The sequence below is a fragment of the Glandiceps talaboti genome, chromosome 13, assembly GCF_964340395.1.
Source record: "Glandiceps talaboti chromosome 13, keGlaTala1.1, whole genome shotgun sequence".
In the NCBI taxonomy this organism is placed as follows: Eukaryota; Metazoa; Hemichordata; class Enteropneusta; family Spengelidae; genus Glandiceps; species Glandiceps talaboti.
In genome coordinates this window covers 21473486-21494916 of record NC_135561.1, presented here as the reverse complement: position 1 = coordinate 21494916, position 21431 = coordinate 21473486, and the positions used below count along the sequence as shown (strand labels likewise).

Here is a 21431-nt window from a genome sequence, read left to right as displayed (position 1 = left end):
TAAAAAAAAAGACGAAGAGATTTGAAACAACTTATAGGAAGGCGATGGAAATTATCTTCTTTAATACCTAATGAGGGTAAATAAAGTATTTTACAGTACTTTGTATGACTTTGATTTCCGATCACTGTGACATAAAGTGTGTCACTGATTGGATAATACTTTGTTGATGATTGCAGAATGATGCATCCACTGAATTTGCACTGTCTCTAAATACTAATAGGCAGGGCGCCCTCATAGCCCGATTGAGAAAGTAATGGTATGAAGCTCGTGCTGATAGATTTGACGTCCAATTCATTGATTACTGTGACATAAAGTGTGTCACTGATTGGATAATACTTTGTTGATGATTGCAGAATAATGCATCCACTGAATTGTACTAAATAGTACTAGGCAGGGCGCCCTCATAGCCGGATTGAGAAAGTAATGATATGAAGCTCGTGCTGATAGATTTGACGTCCAATTCATTGGTTAGATTGTGTAAGATTGTGTATTTTGTGTATTTTGTTTGTGTAATTTGTAACAAAAAACATTATGAGAGATTTAAAAGATGTGCCGCATTGAAATTGTAAGACATCTTTGTTTGGCAGTAATATGTCTTTATGATCATGGTTTCACAAAAAATTACACGAGATATTACAATGACAATAAAAAATAATATTTTGTCTAAATAAATGTTGTGACCATCCTCATGTAAAATATACAGGATATGTTAGCAATTTGGTATTATGGTGAAATGCAACATTTTATGCATAACAAAGATATTATGCAAAGTAGCAAGCTATTATTATAGCAATTGTATATTTGTTATGTTTTTCTTTAAATTGACAAATGTTCATAAGTTTTACTTCCCAGTTTTGCATATCCTACATAATTTCTCTAAAAAATAATGGGCGTGACGATTTCACATTTTCCTTCCAATTTCTAAGAGCATAATAGCTCTGACAGAATAGTCAAATTTGCATTTCTCAACTGTCATTCGTTGGTGGAATTGTTGACGATTTCCCTGTGACATTATACATACGGTTCATAAAGTTGTTACAATGTATACGACGATGATAATTCTACAGTTGACAGTGAATTTTGGAATTCTACTTGTCTGGGAGGTTTTTTTACAAGGGGAATTGCAGTAACTACGTGATGCAGCAGAAAAAAAGTACGGCTGTTGATGAAAAATAACATTGCATATCTGCAATGCTCACGACCAATCAGAATGTGAGATCATGACAGTGATGATATATAAGTAACATTGATTTGGTGATATTGTACTATTTATTGGAAATAACTATAAACTATGTATAAATATAAATATGTGTTGATTGATTCTATGATTTCTTTCTACCATGTAATTTGTTTAATTGTTTTTAAATTTGCAATACACATAGTACTACAACATCTGAACAAATATTAAGAATAACATTTTTCTTCCGTAAGGAAGAGATATATGTAAGGGTGGAAGTCTGTGTGTCTGTGGGTGTGTCTGTCTGTCTGTCTGTGTCATCGTTTTCTCCATAACGGCTTGCTCAATTCAAACGAAATTTTGAAGACATATTTCGTAGGGTAATGGCAAGACGTGAATTTTAATGAGCAATTTACATAATTAATGATTTTCGGTAATTAGGCTATATCTCAAGAATGCACGCTTCAAATTCGTTATAACTTGGTACACACATTTGCGATAACAAAGCGCACCTGTCCTGAAAATATTACTAATGCAGCTTTTAGTTTTAATAAGTTATTGGCATATTTTCGATTGGCCACATAAAAGAAAAAAGTAGTTTCTCGCCAGGAAATGTCTTCTAAAGTGGTTGTGACTTTATCACCATTTTCTAAAACACAACTGGCTCAATTCAAACGAAATGTATTGCATGTGTGCTGTAGGGTAGTGACAAGAGCTGATTAGGTTTCGGTAAACATCCCAAGAATATTAACGAGAAATTTATATAATTAATGGTTTTCGGTAATTAGGCTATATCTCAAGAATGCACACTTCAAATTCAATATAATTAGATACATGCATTTGCGATACCAAAGCACACTTCTCCTCATGAAAATATTATTGATGTCGCTTTTAGTTTTAATAAATTATTGGCATATTTTTGTAGGCCACTAAAAAGGAAAAAATAGTTTCTCGTCAGGAAATGTTGTCTAAAGTGGTATAACAATGCGCTTATTTTTTTTTTTTACATTCTCAACAAATGTCACAGTACATGTTGTAGTTGGCCAGGCGATCACTAACAGCAATGAGCAAATATCAACCAATGAGAAAAAATAACATTACATATGTTCGGTTGTATTCCAAAAATTGTCTGTAGGAACGACAATCTCAAAACTTTGCCCTTAAGGAAGACATTCAGTTTACATCTGGTTAAGAATATTTTATTGTTTTCTTCATCAGGATACTTTGCAAAACTGCACAAATATCCTCAAGTTAACAGTAATACTTGAAGACGTACAGTATTGGCCGCCATATTTCAACGAAAGCTGTTCCTTACCAAATAATAAACTGCAAAACGATAGATGGGTAGGTGTAACACTGGATGTAAATGTGTGGTATGCAACACTGAATGTGAATGTGTAGTATGTAACACTGAATGTGAATGTGTGGTATGTAACACTGAATGAAAATGTGTGGTATGTAACACTGAATGTGAATGTGTAGTATGTAACACTGAGTGAAAATGTGTAGTACAATGTATGTAACACTGAATGTGAATGTGTAGTATGTAACACTGAATGTGAACGTGTGGTATGTAACACTGAATGTGAATATGTGGTAAGTAACAATGAATGTGAATGTGTAGTATGTAACACTGAATGTGAATGTGTGGTATGTACAACTGAATGTGGATGTGTGTGGTATGTAACACTGAATGTGAATGTGTGGTATGTAACACTGTATGTGAATTTGTGGTAGTACCTATTATCTTGAGCTACTGCAATAAACGATATATATTTTTCTAGTTAGGTGTTTGGCGACATGTATAAACAGTGTCATGTCTGAACCAAAACACAGTAATTAAATTCATGACATTGTTCTCTCTCCTCTAAGGCTTGTCCCAAGCTGTAAAAAATAAAATGAAAATACGACCTTCTCCTCTTTATCCGTGAGAATTAAAAGTAAAACACAGATAAAATTCTGGCATATTAGAACATGTGATCATTTCTGTCAGAAATGTACGTACCATAGTCGACAATAATATATAGTTGTATGCGTAGTCAAGAAAATTTTACGTCATAGGACACATTACAGAGGAGCAACTTCAATTTACAACAGTGGTGAAATTCGAGGCCAGAAAACGATTACCACTAAACCAATGCCCCTCCCCCCAACCCACAATATCAATGTGATCAGGCACATCATAGAATTAAAAATATCTCCCAACCCCGTTCCCAACCCACACGAAGAAAAAGCTTGATGGCTAGAAGTAGAATATTCGTCGATAGGAATTCTCGTCTCTTAAGGTCAGACATAACAATAAACCAGTGAAATCGGCTTTCTCTGTCGAACTGCAACAGTATCGAAAAAAAATTTCAAACTGATCCAACTAATTTAAGTGACCACGAGACCTCCGCATAAAGTTGTCGAACATGAACAGCTAAATTCATATAGAAATGTCTTGTCTAAAACATTACTCAAAATATTTTTTGAAGAGTTAAAGTTACTAGATACACAAAATAATATAATACCACAAATTAAATACTGTATAATTAAATAATTCAGAGTTCACGTATGAGTTCATTTTAACTATTGTCTCCTCTACTCTGGATAACAGTCGGGTTTCCAAATTTAAACTCCATCGTCTGTCGTCTACAGTTTGGCATGTTGTTTGCTTCTCACGGTTTCAAACTTAGATTTTGAAGACTTTCATGGTTACAAATCCTCTATGAACGTGGTATCCTCGTCGGTCATATTTCTAGACTGGGGAAGTTCTGTTCCCTTGACACCTTGAGTAATTTCTCTGTAGGCTCTCGCTTGACTCCCACATCAGTAGAATCGGGAAGGAGTTCTCCTCTGAGGAAATTAGCCGTTTTACGGGGAACTCGCTTTTCTTCGGGGAAATTCGCTTACCAGGCAAGAGGTTGGCCAGTACCAATTGGCCATGTTGACAAGCGGGTTCGGATCTCAATCATATAAAATCTTTATGATCAGCAATACTTGTAGTAAAATGATAAACTGCATACGATACGAGTTATTGAACATAAACATTTATCAAAGCCCCGAGTTTGGCCTCGCGGCTTCTCTCCAAAGCAAAAGCCAGCAGAGTCAGATGCTCACAGCTCCGCGGTCAAAATCCGAGTTCTGAATCTGCCACGCTATGCATATGGTCGTTACAATAACTCACGCTTATGAGACGAGGTCCCTAAGATATCACTAGGTCATGCATAGTTATGAGCGTCATGGAAATTAAACAAAGGACACTAAACTTTAACTTGAATGATATCTCTAGACATACGATATATTATTACCTATTGTCTTGACACCCATGTGAACTACTTGCAATACAAGATATTCATTGCTCTAGCTAGGTGTTTGGCGGCATGTATAAACAGTGTCATGTCTGAACCAAAACACAGTAAGGGACAGGTCAGTTTCTTCAGCCGGGGGAGGGGGCGGTGGATTCTTAAATTGGGCCGACAAAAAGTCACTGACCCCCCCCCCCATATCTGTAAAATCAAAAAAAGGCTGACCCCCTATCACTTAATTCTAAAACATGATGACCCCCCCCCCCCCCCCCATATATATAATATTCACATGACATGTATGTTTATGGTGGCTCAGTGGGACTGCTTGACTGTCTTGCATCTACTTTATAAGATCCTGGGTTAGCACTATCATAATTGAATTGTAATTATTGACTACACAGGGTAAATATATTCCAAAAGGAGTTTAATATCATCTTGACAGTGAAAGATATTGGAAAGCTTGAGCAGGGAATATGTATATATCTTATGGGGGGTCCTAGGTCCTAGAAGCCCTGGAGGTTTTTTACTCTAAAAAGTCAATTTTGAGACTATTCAGGCCCTTTCAGACAATAATTTCCAAGCTTTACAAGACAGCACCAACATGTAAAAAGAAAAAATATATTTGAATATTAAGTTTGATAGCATCTTGACAGTAAGAGGAAGGGGGAAGAGCTTGAGACTGGGATGTGTACACCTCATGTAGTGGGGGGGTTCCTAGGGGGTCTCCCCCTAGAAGTCCTGGAGGTTTTTTACTCTGAAAAGTCAATTTTGAGACTATTCAGACCCTTTCAGACAGTAATTTCCAAGCTTTACAAGAAAGACAGCACCAACATGTAAAAAGCAACTACACAGGGTTGAAATATTTTTGAAATATACTTTGATAGCATCTTGACAGTAAGAGGGGAAGAACTAGATTGTCGACAGTCGCTCGCGCCTTTTTTCGTCCGTTTTATCTAAACTCCGATCCGGCGCAACACTAGTCTAATCGCAAACTGATATCGAGGCCGGCCCTCGATATCAGTATGCGATTATAGTAGTGTTGCGCCGGATCGGAGTTTAGATAAGATGTAGGAAAAAAGGCGCGAGCGACTGTCGACAGTCTAGGGAAGAGCTTGAAACTGGGATATGTCCACCTGATGTGGGGGATCCAAAGGGGTCTCCCTCTAGAAGCCCTGGGGGATTTTTACTCTTAAAGCCATTTTTTAGGCTATTCAGGCCCTTTCAAGCAATAACTCAATCCATGCTTTACAAGACAGCACCATCAAGTATCAGAAACTATTCTTTATAACTCACACAGGATTGAAATATGTTCTTAAAAAGTTAAATGTCATCATTATTTACATGTAGTAAAGGTCAGCACATCTAATGGTAGTATCATTGGTAAGGGAGATTTGGAGTTTAAGGCAATTTTAGACTACCTTAGCAAACATTCCACATCTTTAAAAGACAATATCATCTCAAATTAGAATTGGGTGAAAATATTTAAGAAAAGTTTAATACCATTATGACTGTAAAAAGGTTGTTGGTGCATCTGAGTGTTGGTTGAATGCTTGAGTGACCTCTGGGGGTGAGGGAGTCCTTGGGGGTGTTCCCCTGGCAGATCTGCAGTTGTTTGCTTCTATTAAGGCAATGTATAGGTTATTCATAGCCTTTGAGGTAATATTTCCAAGCTTCGAATAGCTAACGTAAATTTAAGTTTTAAATGGGTTTCCCATGTCACATAAAAATGGCCCCGTAACATTGGTATAGTCAATGTGGCATTAATATTGCATGTATAGTAAATAAAGTCACCGGTATGTTAGAGAACTTTAGGCGGTCATACCTAGTGTATAGAAACTGGAATCTGATGAGATGTGGTGATTTGTAGTGTCAATAACATGCAGTGTCCAAAATAGAAAGTGTATTAATCCCTTCTGACAAGTTCATAGTGACGAGTAGGGAACATTTTAGATTAACTTCTTTTATAAACTATCTATGAAGATTACCATTACGAAACCTTCAAGTTCACTTTTGCCCCAAAGTGCAATATAAGTGAAGCACTGATTGTGAAACAGCCAAGCATTACATGACATGTTCTGTAACTAGTGTGGTAGCTAGGTAATACATGTATATGTATATTTATAGTTATGCTTGAACTAATAAGTAATAATTCATGTAAGAAACAGGGAGAAAAACAAATATTTACATGTGCCACATTTCAGACAACTTGCTATATGTCATTGTAGAAAAAGGATTTTTTTCTTCTATCACAATCCAAAACGCAATGACCCCCCCCCCCTATCCACAATTTTGAAAACAGCATGACCCCCCCCCCCCCTACTGCCAATTTCAAAAATAGAGTGATCCCACCTCCCAATCCACCGGTCCCCCCCCCCCAGGCCGAAGAAACTGACCGGTCCCTAATTACAAATTCATGACATATGTGTATGTATGTATGTATGTATGTATGTATGTATGTATGTATGTGTGTGTATTTATTTACGTACGTATGTATGTATGTATGTATGTATGTATGTATGTATGTATGTATGTATGTATGTATGTATGTGTGTATGTATGTATGTGTGTATGTATGTATGTATGTATGCATGCATACATGCATGTATGTTTGTTTGGTGTTTGTCTGTCTGTTTGTTTGTTTGTTTGTTTGTTTGCTTGCTTGTTTGTTTGTTGTTGTTTTTTGTTTGTTTGTTTGTTTGCATGTATGCATTTAACTATATTGACTTAAAATTACACTAATACTTTCAGCCTTTTCCAATATCAGGACACATGGGCCACACGATAATGAATCTGGCGGACATGATAATTACGTCTGAAGAGGAATTTGGAGACGTTTACTGGATTGATGTATACAATGACAAATGTAAGGCTGCTAATGGGTGTTGTATAATGTATATGTCCTTTACCAAAGACGTAATTTTTCCGGTATGATGTATGTATGTATGTATGTATGTATGTATGTATGTATGTATGTATGTATGTATGTATGTATGTACGTATGTACGTATGTGTGTACGGTATGTATGTATGTATGTATGTATGTATGTATGTATGTATGTATGTATGTATGTATGTATGTCGTATGAATGCATGTGTGTATGTTTGTTTGTTCGTTTGCAATGGCTTATTGTAATGATGTACGTAGAACGACGTGATTATATATTGCAGTTTATTTGTTCAACTTTGCTTGCGAATAGTCTAAATTATAGTAGTTCTTTTTACCTATCATAAATCCTATGCATATTTACTTAGAGTAATATCTTTTCTAGTTATTATAGAAAATTAAACTAACTTTTAAATTTTTCATTCCTGAGGATAATATCTATGCCGGTAATAATCATAGCCTCCGGTAATAATCATAGCCAATAACTTTATAAATGTGTGTGTATGTTCACCACAGGTAGAATAACCTTTTATCAAGGAGCTTTCGCGGACAATATCTTTTCTCATGACAATTATGGCAGGAATACCATTACAGGGGAAATACTTACCATGAAGAGTGACCTGCTGAAGGTATTTATTCATTCTAAGTTCAAAAATATTTAATGTAAATCTTAACCTACAACAACAATGACATTTTGAAAAGGGTTGTCATTGCCCGAAGGGAAGTGATGTCTGAATTGATTGGGTAAACATAAGTAATCACTATATTATTTGATTTATCCAGTCTATATGTAGTCTTGCTGCTAGACGTTCGGGCTTTCTTCCCCGCGATACGATAACCGAACGAAGTTCTCAGTGAGGGCTTGGGTGTTCACCCTTGAAGGAGGCCTATGGTCGTTTCGTATCGCTTCGGAAGAACACCCGAGGTCTAGCAGCTAGACTAGTCTATGTGTGCCTCTGTCATTCCCTCATATATTGAAACATCACCATACGTGTTTTTCGAATACTTATCGTTTACTTTACTCGTCATTATTCATGTCGCCTCTTTTACATATTTAAAGTAACAACCGACAAGCACTTTTTTCAGTTCCGTTCAATTTATTAAGTTACGAACGTGTACTAGTGTGTTCTTTCACTTGTTTTATTAGCTCAAGTATTTAAAAAGAAACACTGTAGAATCGTGTCATTAATTAAAAATCCAAACTAAATACCAATTTATCATTCATATGGTAGCTTTAATAAATAAGTTAGCGAGGTGTTCTTTACAACCAACCAACCAACCATAGAAAGTCCGGATCGAAATAATCAATTGTACTAGTGACTGAAGTTAACTTAGTCTGTTAGGATTTTACTTTTAAGGAAGCCTTCAGTAATTACAGGGGGCAAGGGAAATCAAACCTTGTCTGTTTCTTCAAATGTGATCATTCCCCTAGTCCGTTATGCTAAAAAGTGACCCTCCCTCAATTCCCTTTCTCTAAAATATGACCCTGTTCCCATATTTCATTGAGAAAAAAAAACGCATTTTGAACACCGCATCCCTATAGATGACATAGTTGTTAAAGCTCAAGATTAATAGTGAGGAGATCCTGAGTTCGAATCCCACTAGGGACAGGTAATTTTTCTGTAGTGAGATCACACCACATTAATATATTTTAAAGGCATTTGTTGTTGCCCACTATTACGACCTCCGTGAATTTGTGTTTGTACTAAAGCAATGTCCGTGTTTGATTCTAACCGACTAAGCTGAAGGCTAGAACTGCCAAAGACTAGATGAATGCACAACTGACAACCTGAGGACCGAGGTCAACATATCCATTGTACCACATATCTTGCCACCTTGTTTCCTTTTTTCTTCCGTAAGGAACAATAATTTCACTTCATTTAACTGACATGTTATGATATTACTTTACAATAGTGGCAGTGATGTGATATGATAGGTGTAGAATTTCTAAAATATGAATATATATTTCTAAAATATAATACCGATTTCAAAAAATATTACACACCTCTCTTACTTTTAGTTTGAAGACGAACTACCAGAGAAAGCGAAAATACACCTTGATCTTGAAAGACTGCGAAAAGATTACGATTTTCTAGGTGTCGTGTCTTTTGTGATTTTGCGACGTTACGCAGATACTCCAAATAACTGGAATTTCTATTCTCGTGACTTAAGTGAAGACGTACAGTATTACCTACCGGACATTTCTTTTGATGTAGTCGGTAAGTTAATGTTGGCAGTTTTACATTTATATCGGCTAGTAGTTAAGTCGCTACTTAAATCGCTAGTTATAATCGGCAATAGGAAAATAAAGAAAAATAGCAAACACTGAGAAATGAAGAAAAATTTTAAAGAATCGAATGAATGAAATGCATTGACACCTAACAAATCATTGAAGTTGATTCTTAGGGATGTTTAGATTATGATTTGCAAATTACGTATACAAATGTGTCTTTTTCGTGAAAAATCTTTAATTCCAAAAGTACTGAGCATATTTGGCTGTAATTTGGTGGGAACATAACTTGGGGTTTTTACATTAAGAATTGTTCATGACATGATGTAATCTATCTGCTAGACCTCGGATGTTCTTCCTATAGAATACGACACACGACCGAACATCGCTATCAAGGATGTTCGGCAAGCCCTCACTGCGAACTCCGTTCGCTTATAGTATCGAAAGAAAGCCCGAACGTCTAGCAGCAAGACTAGACATGATGATATCGTGGATGATCTGCAAATTAGGGCTAGAAATGTGTCCTTTTGGTCAAAAATCCATGATTCCAAAATTATTTAGCAAATTGGATTGAAATTTTAACATTCTTAGTGACCTTTGAATTAAGAAGTGTTCATAACTTGATGATCCGGATCCCATCTGCGATATGCATAGTAGGTCTAAAAATGTGTCTTTTGAATCTATAATTTCAAATCTACCAAGCAGTAGTTTGATGCGGATGCATCTGGGGATGTGTAGATGAAGCTATATCCAGAACGTGATGTTCCCCATCAGCGATATGCAAATTAGGTCAAAATCTCTCTCAATTTTGGTCAAAGACTTATTTTAAAACTGTATGGTGAATGGGCTGAACTTGGTGGGAATGTTTCTGGAGGTGTTATTCTGCAATTATTGTTCAAAACATTTTGGCATAATTGGAAATTGGTCCTAGCAACCATTACTATGCCCTTAGCAAAAGTGAAATGATGATGCATATTACAAAGACAATAACAGGGATAAATATTCCAAACATGTATGCAAATATGCCTAGCAACAAGACCACACCCATACCAACAGCCAACTACAGCTGTGCTACAGCGCCATTTGTGGTATTTTCCTATAGGGTGTCCACCTGGAAAATTTGGAATAATGTGCCAGGACGATTGTGTCTGTCAGAACGGAGCAACATGCCATACATTTAATGGTGCCTGTAAATGTACTGAAGGCTGGAAAGGTGTAGCTTGTGATATAGGTAAATTACTAACGAAAGCCGTTATCAAAGTATGAGAAAAAGCAAAATATTAGCTCTGTAAAATAAATGCCATTTGTACACACACACACACACACACACACACACACACACACACATATATATATATATATATATATATATGTATATATATTCGTGTATATCTAATGCAATCACAATTCAGGCAAGACACACACACACACACACACACACACACACATACACACACACACACACACACACACACACACACACACACACACATATATATATATATATATATATATATATATATATATATATATATATATATTCGTGTATATCTAATGTAATCACAATTCAGGCAAGACAGACAGACAGACAGACAGACAGACAGACAGACAGACAGACAGACAGACTGACAGACTGACACACACAATTAATGAATGTGTTTGTCTCAATTCAAATTACAGCTGCACCAATAATTTTGGTATCCCCTACAAATGTGAGTTTGACATACGGTCAGTATTTTGTTGTCTCCTGTGATGTGATTAACGTTGAATTCATAATAGCAGATAGTGCCAACTTTTTATTTCTTGTGAACGGGAAAGAAGTTAATCTATATTATGTTTTCGTACAAGTGGGACCAAAAAAATACAAAGGGTAAGTGTGTTCTTTAACCCTTCCCCCCCCCCCCTCCGTATATTGCATCGAGGGTAATGCAGACGTGCATACCTTGGTCATAATGTATTGCCTTTCATCATGTTGAGCATGTACTCGTTACCAAAGTTGTAAAATGCGTTAGCCTCCACCACAAACAACTACTGTTGTCGCTGATTTTTCATCATTATACCATTTGGAAACTGATCACACATATGACAGATGTATCTGAAATTGCTCAGAAAGTAACACGATGATATTCTTGAATGGTGTACCAGTCCTTCGCCATGATATCACTTTGCCTTCGACACGGACCTGTACAACGAAATAAGTAATTTCCTGCCAGCCAATTTATTTATTTTGCCTTTACGTTCTCTATTAGCTGAGCTTGATAAACTCTCTATAATAAGGCCGACTGCATATTGCGATCGTCAAATCACACATTATTACAAATTACAAATTGCACGCCTTCAGCCGCATAACAATAATGGTATCATGGTCTCCATCAAGTTCCATTTGCACATATAAACGTACGATATTGAACATGAATCGTGGACATCGTTAATTGTACGCTTCAAGAAAGTGACTTGGGAATTAACTACAAAACGATATTTTGATACGTATTACAACTTCTCTAACAAATATAACGTCTTATGAATTAAGGAAATATTGTTATAATTAACAGAAAATAGCAAAACAAACAGTGTCATTCAGTGTTTTTGGAAATAATAGATTATACAGTAGTATTGATTTGTATAATTATTTGAATGTTTGTGACTTCTTTCACAGTAATCTAGAAATAAGTACAGCTAGTGAAATGAACACAGGGGAAATAACATGTCAGTATACTGATCATGATGGTGACATTTTCACAGCAGCTGCGCAGGTCAATATTTCTGGTAAGTAAATTATTGACAATATTGTGGAGTTTTTTATATCTACGTATTCAAGCGTATAGCATGTTAGGATATATTGAATAAGATTATAAAGTGACCTTATAAATTACTATAGGCCGAATCAAAATAGTATTAGACATTAGAAGGGATATGCTTACATTTCTAGTATGATCACTACCATATAATACCATAATTATCACATATTTCAATTCACTTCTGACATTTCAATCTATTTCATTGGTGGTTTCATTAAATGGATCCGTGTATTTCTTACAGGTTGCTCTAAGGACTACTGGGGTGAAAGTTGTTCAGAGTTATGCCAATGTGTTAATGACGCCACGTGTGATAGATACAGTGGTTGTATCTGTGCAGAGGGATGGACTGGACAGAATTGTACCAAAAGTGAGAAATTGGTTGTAACATTTGAAAGAAAATAATATGGGTTTTTTAAAATATTTATTGCAGAAATTAAGAACTAGTTTTCAATTTTCATAACTTTTTTGTTAAATACAATAAAGTGTGTGAATGAAAAAGTGATAGAACATAACTTATTTGCTCGAAATAATAAGAGCGATGTGAGTTGCATAAAAAACAAGTTAACATTGTTAAGCTATATCACTACCGTTTAAGTAGTTTGGCCTATATTACAGTTGTATAAGGTAAAGTTTAAGAAGGAAAATGTCTGACAGAATTTTTCTTCCGAGCTGAAATCTTTGTCGTGTTTGTTCGTTAGTATGTTCACAGGGGTGGTATGGTAGTGATTGTAACCAAGAATGTCGTTGTGAAAATGGAGCACATTGTGATAGAAGAGACGGTACATGTTCGTGTACTGGAGAATCATGTGGTCGTTACTGTCAGGATACATGTACATGTGAACATCCCATGGAAACCCCCAAGTGCAATGCTTCCAACGTTTGCATTTGCCAAGAAGGTAAAGGGACCGTGTAGTCAGTAAAGTAACATAACCTGTTATTAAGCCGAGGAGAAATTTCATGAAATATCATATGAGAATGGAATGGGTTTTTGTTTTGTTTAAAAACCTTAAATATTTACAAGTCGGTGATGATATCAAGTAATTGTTTTTAAACATACGCTAAGAATACGCTAAGAATACATATTACGGTTAACAAACAGTGTAATATCGCAATGATTATATTATTTAAGCTCTACAGGTGTATCATTGTAAACAAAACAACACAGTGATTAAAACCACAAAACCGTGTTATAAGAACTTATTGTCGTCGTAGGTCATTGGCCAAACACTGAATCTCATTTAACATGATTAAAACCATTTTCGATTTGTGAATCCAATCGGTCACTTTTTAATCATTGTATTACTAAAACATTATAATGTCTAGACATTTTCATTATCAATGTTTTAATGAACTCACTTTTCCTCTGTTTAATTTGTAAAGTTATAATAGAATTACTATAAAAATATAAACAATAATCTAAACGCTTGTAAAAATGTTCTGATTAGTTTCAGAGAGACCTCACACTAATGGGAACTACTTTACCACATGGAGTACGACAGGCGTTGTATTTACAATTGCAATAATTACTATTGGAGTCTTGATTTACGCTAGGTTTAAGATGAAGAACAACAAGTATAAGAAACTTGGTGCCATCGATGTTGAAGTGGAAAATATGATAACGGTATAGTTGCTACTCGATATGTGATTGTTTTGGATATGGATACATGGATGCTTGTATACGTATGTACGTACGTGATGCGTTCGCACGTCTGCTCGTACCTACTTGTGGAGTATGCACGTATGTACGTACGTATGTATGTATGTATGTATGTATGTATGTATGTATGTATGTATGTATGTATGTATGTATGCCTGCCTGCCTACCTGCTTGTCTGCATGCCTGCCTGCCTGTCTGTCTGTCTGTATGTCTGTCTGTCTGTCTGTCTGCATGGCTGTCTGTCTGTCTGTCTGTCTGCATGTACGTACGTTTTGTACGTACGTATTTATGTAGATATTACAGTATAATGTATTACATACATTGCAGACTTAAATATACTCAATATCTTTTAGGTATTAAGAGAAAAGGTAAAGGATTTTGAAGTGCCAAGAAGTAGATTAAAAATTGAAAGAGGGGCAGTCTTAGGTCAAGGGGAATATGGACATGTAGTGAAGGCACAGTTACAAACGTGTAGGGGAACGACAACTGTTGCAGTGAAGAGGATAAATGAAGGTAAAGTGACGACTCCTTTACTCGTACAAGTTGATGGGTGTAATAAATGATCTAAGAATGTACAAATGTTTCTTATACATCGAACGAGGAGTGGAGGGGGGGGGGGTAATTACAGTAAATATTACTGGAAATTTGGTTGACCATTCGGGGTGTTGATAACACTAAGCCTTGATATATATTTTATTCTTCTTATCACCACAGTAGGTTTTCTATTTTGAGGAACATATTCAATTGTGTTGTCTAAACTCTAACATTCCCGACTTTGATATGGACAATTTTGATATCGAACAGACATTCTATCTAAATAGTATTATCATATTATTGACACGTTTTTATTCACTCCTTGTAGACAAAGCTCACTACTACAATCATCGTGATTTCTGTCGTGAGGTGGAAACACTCATTTCTGTTAAGGGACATCAAAATATCATCGAATTTCATGGTGTGGTATTGAATGAAGGTAATAAATTGACTCATTTTAGCACAACTTGTTAGTAGTTCTATAAGAATGGTGAAGAGTGTGTGTGCGTGTCTGTCTGTGTGTGTGTGTGTGTGTGTGTGTGTATAAATAACTTTAAAACTCGCCATGATTTTTGGTGGCAACATTGCTAGGGTGTGAAGATAGAAAATTGTTATATTGAAAATGATTGCCTCAAAGATGTGTAACTCAAACTCACAAAGTAATGGTCAGACCTGGCTAAAATTGGTTGAGTTGATCTTAGGGGTGTGCAGATAATTGCCTATGACATGTTGATCATGTCAGTGATATGCAAATTAGGTCTAAAAATGTGTCTGTTTGGTTAAAAGGTGAATGCAAATATACCTAGCAACAAGACCATGCCATGGCAATAGCCAAATGATGGTAAATACGGTAAATTGTTCAACAGAGCTGCATATACAACTGGATAATGATTCTGCCAATGAACACCTATACCTAGCATGGATCGGTATATGGATAAACATATACAGTTGTGCAACTCGCCATTGGCACTATTTGTTAACAGTTTATTTTAATATAAAGTTTCTTATATGCATAAAAGATTTGGTTTTGACTTTAAAATAAACTTTTTGTTGAATCAATTAATTCCAATTAATTCCAATGCCAATTATATTGTTGCCTCTGTGTCTGTTTCACATTACATATTTAGAGAACCACACCAACACAATGATGAGATACTATGTAAATTATTAATTATGATAAAGGGGTGTTAACTTGGCATTGTTGGTAGCCAACTTAAGCTGACTAACTATATTAAATGTTGTTCTTCATAAATTATCTCCCCTGTTGTTTCAGAACCAAGGTACATCATTGTTGAGTATGCAGGAAATGGTGATCTTTTAAACTATGCTATCAGGTTGAGACGCCGACATGTAGTTCCACTGGAAGAGGAGCAGAGGTTAATACAGTTTGCCCGAGATGTGACTCACGCTATGGCGTTTCTACGTGAGAAGAAGGCAAGTAGAAATCTAACTTTGGCATGACCTTTTTTTTCATAGCATATGACATTAAGTAGGGTTGGTCATATGACCTGATATCTTTTCAGGAATGGTTACTATATTCTAATTTATTAAATATTGCTTGGTCACATATTCGTGGCAATCAGCCCATGATCAAGAGTTTACTTTTAGGCATACTTATATGATTATTAAAAGTAGGTAAATGTTTATGTTGATTTCTTGCTTGTAATATACGAACTATTTTGTGTGGTTATACAGCAAAATGGTAGAATGGTAAATGAGTAGGACAAGACAGTTAATTGGAAATTCATGTCACTCCTCAGATTGTACATCGTGATGTTGCTGCCAGGAATGTACTTATAACTGATGAGTACGTAGCTAAGATTGGTGACTTTGGTCTCAGTAGAAATGTTTTTGGTACAAAGGGAAGATACGAAAAGGTTCCATGGGTATGTCGAAGCTTATTACAATAGTTTCATTGCTTGGATTATTAGTATTACATAGACACTGCTATTTAATAAATTCCTATATACTAAAGTTTGGTTGCCATAATTGTCATTATTTGTTCGATCGATATTTAAATCATACATTTGGAAGTTACATGTTACCAAGCATTGGCAGCCTTAAGAATCATGTCAACTTCAATACGTCATTACGCTATTACATTCAATCACTTCCTCGTAGTCAACTGTAATTCACTGCCGTTCCTCATACCAACAAAGTAAAAAAAGTAAAATCAAAATATTATTTCATGCAGGCAGCAGATCAAGGACCATTGCCTTTAAAGTGGATGCCAGTTGAGTTCCTGACTAAAGGGATTTATAAGACCGAAGGCGATATGTAAGTTGCATCTTTTTCTAGTGATTAACGTAGTACTGTATACGCCTCAGAACGGAAAGTTTTGCCGTTACTTTTTCAAGTACTTTTTTCACACGTTACTTTTTCACACGCATCCTCAGTTACAAACACAGGAAAGAAATCAGAGATCATCACTTCATATGTTTTAATTATAAATAAAATGTTTTAAAATTGTCACATTTAAAATCCAATATTGTCATCTAATAATTTCAAATCTATGGAAAGATAATCGATTTCCTTGAAAGTAAGATGATGACTAATCTAAAAGTTCTTTGTTTTTCATTTCAAAAGGATCTGGTTTTCATACGACAAAGTTTGAGGAGATTTAATTTGGATAACTTTTAATTGTTTAATTTTTTTTAATTTTTAATGTTTAAGCGGAACTAGTCCCCGACGGGTAGGCTAACTTACAGTTGGCATTTTTTCATATGTACTTAGTCTGGAATTCTGTTAATAGGAAGAATGGCATGACTATGGCCTTTAACTCAGCCATGTCAGATGGAAATACCATTAAGTACGACTATCACTGTTACAGTCTGAATATTATGACGTAATACTTTAAAATGTGAATTGTCAGCAGGCTTAAATCTGATGCCGGTCAATAAATGTTTATGAACCAAAAAAGAAGGAAGGAAAAAGTTATTGATATACATTTCTTTTTCAAGATTGGTAAACGTATACGATTACTGACTGATTTATCCTGATATTTCAGATGGTCTTTTGGAGTGCTTCTTTGGGAACTCGCTTCTTTAGGTGTGTATGTGTTATGATTTTGCCTCCACGCCTAATGAGAACCTCATTCGTATATTTATATTTTCATTTTACATGAATCATATCATATCAATCTAATATATTGGTGCAGAAATGATGTTTGAATATCAATTGTCTGTTTTACATAAAAACGTTTTAACTATAATGGGACCTTGTTTGGCAGAATTCTGTCTTGTCGTCACTATGTTATATATATTACATTCACTACTACAGGAGAGACACCATTCCAACATGTACCTGCATTAGAGTTTTATCGAAGACTTGCTAGCGGTGAACGTCTTGAGAAGCCCAGGAGATGCTCAAAGGCAGCGTGCGTTTTTTAAAATTTAATTTCAAATAGTCAAAGATGAAGAGAGGGAAACTGGAATGTGATGAAATAGGAATTTTTGAACAAACGCATTTATGTGTAATTTGCCAAAAAAGTGCAGATTCTTACAGATAATATTCTACCAGAAATAATACATTTGCTAAACGACTTATACTTCACCGTACAGATTAGCTATGATTAGCAGTTGCTATAAGCATTTTAAGTATGGGAGAGTATTAGACAGACAGACAGACAGACAGACAGACAGACAGACAGACAGACAGACAGACAGACAGACAGACAGACAAAGATACTTAAACGGACTACTAAAAAGTGATTAAAATGTATGATTCTGAATATTTTAGGTGATTCTAAAAACAAAATATGCAATAACATCAGTCAAACTAAAACGAAAGTACTGTCACGTCGTTAATAGCAATAAAATGATAAGGAAGTGAAATGGTGTAAAGTTAATTCATTAGGGTTGGCACAAAATCTCAATTCTCTACTGCTAACTTAAGTGGCTCTGTACATTAATTCCAATCTGTTTTTTTTCCCATCAGCTACGCCATAATGAGGCATTGCTGGCAATCCCCTCTACAACTAAGACCCGATCCAAATAAACTGACAGAGATGTTAAACGATTTACTTCGAAGCGAAGAGGTAGTGTATATTATTCTGTGTTTAATAAGTAAACACATGTAATCTGTATCATTCTAAGACTACGTTCAGTGCAGGTTGTCATCCTGACGAGTTTTGGCCTGTGACGTGCATGAAATAGGTGTATTGGCCTGTGACGTAAATGAAATAGGTGTATTGGCCTGTGACGTAAATGAAACAGGTGTATTGGCTGTGACTCAAGTTAAATGAAATAGGTGTATTGGCCTGTGACGTGCATGAAATAGGTGTATTGGCCTGTGACGTAAATGAAATAGGTGTATTGGCCTGTGACGTAAATGAAACAGGTGTATTGGCTGTGACTTAAATGAAATAGGTGTATTGGCCTGTGACGTAAATGAAATAGGTGTATTGGCCTGTGACGTAAATGAAATAGGTGTATTGGCCTGTGACGTAAATGAAATATGTGTATTGGCCTGTGACGTAAATGAAATAGGTGTATTGGCCTGTGACGTAAATGAAATAGGTGTATTGGCATGTGACGTAAATGAAATGGGTGTATTGGCTTTGAGTGTCAGACTGCTTGTATCTACATAATAAATCATACAATGGAAAACTATACATACTTCACTGTTTTTAATTTATGAAATTGTTTTTCTCTTTTTTTAGATGTTGTTCATTAGAAACGCTGAAGCAAGACATTATCCTAACAGCATAGTATAAACATCAATCATATTTCTCTCTGCAATACAGTTACTTAGTGTGAATCAACAGGATCCTATAATTCCAATCATTTCAACAACAGAATTTCCAATTTCTCCACCCGGTAACCTTTTTATTTGCCCAGTCGAAAAAACATAATTCCATTCGTTACGCGGCTTTGGAAAAGTTGATATTTGAGGCTATTGTTGTACGTAAACATTGTTACTATTGGTCATATATTTTATTATTGTGCTGTGAATCGAGGTTGTTGTTTCTTGTGGTATTACCGTGTTCTCGCTGTGTAGATTTGCTGTCCGAATAAATTCACGGTCGTCGTTATTCAGTGCCATGCAGTAAACTGTGACACAGAAATCTCGTCGTTAATCTGCGTGTATTTTTGTACGTATAGTATATCCACGTAGTATAATGAGCTTGTAAAGGTTTATTATCAAGTAGCTGTGCGAGGTTATAAAAGAAAGTAATAAACGCTGTCTGACTGCTTAAAGGTGGTCTGAATCAGTATTTATTAGTGTACTGTAGTAACTAACAGCGTTTGCTCTATCTACCAAAGATGACAATTAAAACCAATGGGTTGTGTATTACATAGCAGGATACGATGTCTACGGATGTCCTTATTTCTACATTTCGCCTCTGCACATAAGGCCTTCCTTCAGAATGTCAAAAAAGAACAGAAAATGTAGGAAAGATGATAACTTAAGTAAAAAAATATACAAATAAAACGGATGGTGTAAAAACATACAAGTTAAAGATATAAACCAGTGGCTAGCCTCAAAAAATATTTTGAAACAAGTCAAACAGACCAATGAAACTAGCAAACGGATATATGTGGCATATAAGTTGCTGGGATAACATACTTATGTCATGAATTTTTAGTTACTGTGTTTGGATTCTGAATTTATAGATGTCGCCAAACACCTAGTTAGATAGAGAAATGAATATCTGGCTTGGGAGAAGCCTTTAGTGAGGCAGAACAGTGTCATGAATCTATAAGTGCGCATGCCACTTTACCGAATAAACGTATTTCCATGTGTCTATTTCAAGTGTAGTGACTGACGTCTACTGTTATGGCTAGACACATTATGTATTGCTGTGATGTAGATTGACCGCATATCGCAGTAGTGACGCTAATTAAATATGTATGTTATATTGTTTAATGTAATTAGAACAAAGGACTCGAATAAGTATATATGTTGCAGTTTCTGTATTTTTGAGATACACACTATAGAGAGTGTCAGCCGGGGACGGACATGTCAGAGCCATGTCTGATCTCATCGCTACCTATCTACTGAAAAAAGTCACATTGTTATGTTCAATATTTGGTCTACAATGTACTTCTATAGATCTCACTATTGGACTACATATGTTAATCTTACTATACCTCTCTATTTGTTGGTAAAATATATAAAAATGATGTATGGGACAAATAGAAAATCTAGAAAATGAAACTTTTCCTTCTAATCCCTTTCTGGCCTTTATTGTCCAAACTAGTACTATAAGAAAATGTCTATCTTTCTATTACTGTATAATGATGTCATAACATCTTCTAAGCGATTAGATGTAAGTAAATGATGAAGTCATCGATCGGTGTGTAAACTTCTAAGGTATCCTAAACTCTAAGACCATATGCTCTCATTAATCTATTCCGAGACAGGGCAACGGGGGTTATTTACACTCTACTAATCGCAATATTTCGATAAATAGTTTCCTTGTCCGTCAACCGATAAGAGCCACTTTGGTTAAAAATGTTAGTCGGTTATCTCAGTTTGAGAAGTTCATTCAAAATGATTTAGACAAGGGGACGAAATTGCCAAAGGTCTGTGGCAGTAGTAGCAGTAGAATTTATGCAAAGTTTGAAATATCCGTTTTTGTACTATGTGTGTGGTTGTGTATATCTGTGTTCGTTTGCGTGTATGTGTCTTTAGATATCTTGTTGTTTTTTAAGGCTATAATGAACATTGTTGAATCAGACTCTATATTTATGTTCAGCGTTAAGCTTAGTCTATATGGATGTACAGATTGACATGGTCGATCCCAGCTGACTGACACTGTTGAGTATGCTGTTCAATGTCATTACCACCTAGCTATACGACACCATTGAGATGACCTGCAGCAGCATTTATTCGTATGAACAGCATCTGTAAATTTACATA

The 21431-nt window shown here is 35.6% G+C and overlaps 1 protein-coding gene across 2 annotated transcripts in view; it reads left to right on the top strand.

Moving 5' to 3' along the window:
- Nucleotides 1–21431, top strand: part of LOC144444445 (uncharacterized) — a 31942-nt gene that overhangs the window by 9210 nt on the left and 1301 nt on the right. The window contains exons 5-23 of one of the 2 annotated variants that reach the window (XM_078133866.1): nucleotides 2396–2521; nucleotides 7213–7327; nucleotides 7865–7977; nucleotides 9369–9567; nucleotides 10681–10809; nucleotides 11259–11448; nucleotides 12235–12344; nucleotides 12618–12743; nucleotides 13075–13272; nucleotides 13822–13997; nucleotides 14387–14546; nucleotides 14896–15006; nucleotides 15841–16001; nucleotides 16328–16453; nucleotides 16762–16844; nucleotides 17575–17615; nucleotides 17847–17943; nucleotides 18504–18603; nucleotides 19228–21431. The exon at nucleotides 19228–21431 is cut by the window's right edge and continues 1301 nt beyond it. In XM_078133866.1, coding sequence (XP_077989992.1) covers nucleotides 2396–2521; nucleotides 7213–7327; nucleotides 7865–7977; nucleotides 9369–9567; nucleotides 10681–10809; nucleotides 11259–11448; nucleotides 12235–12344; nucleotides 12618–12743; nucleotides 13075–13272; nucleotides 13822–13997; nucleotides 14387–14546; nucleotides 14896–15006; nucleotides 15841–16001; nucleotides 16328–16453; nucleotides 16762–16844; nucleotides 17575–17615; nucleotides 17847–17943; nucleotides 18504–18603; nucleotides 19228–19281 — 2415 coding nt within the window. In that variant the 3' untranslated portion in view covers nucleotides 19282–21431. Of the gene's footprint in view, nucleotides 1–2395; nucleotides 2522–7212; nucleotides 7328–7864; nucleotides 7978–9368; nucleotides 9568–10680; nucleotides 10810–11258; nucleotides 11449–12234; nucleotides 12345–12617; nucleotides 12744–13074; nucleotides 13273–13821; nucleotides 13998–14386; nucleotides 14547–14895; nucleotides 15007–15840; nucleotides 16002–16327; nucleotides 16454–16761; nucleotides 16845–17574; nucleotides 17616–17846; nucleotides 17944–18503; nucleotides 18604–19227 lie in introns of those variants that run through there. The other variant, XM_078133867.1, reaches the window with a different exon arrangement.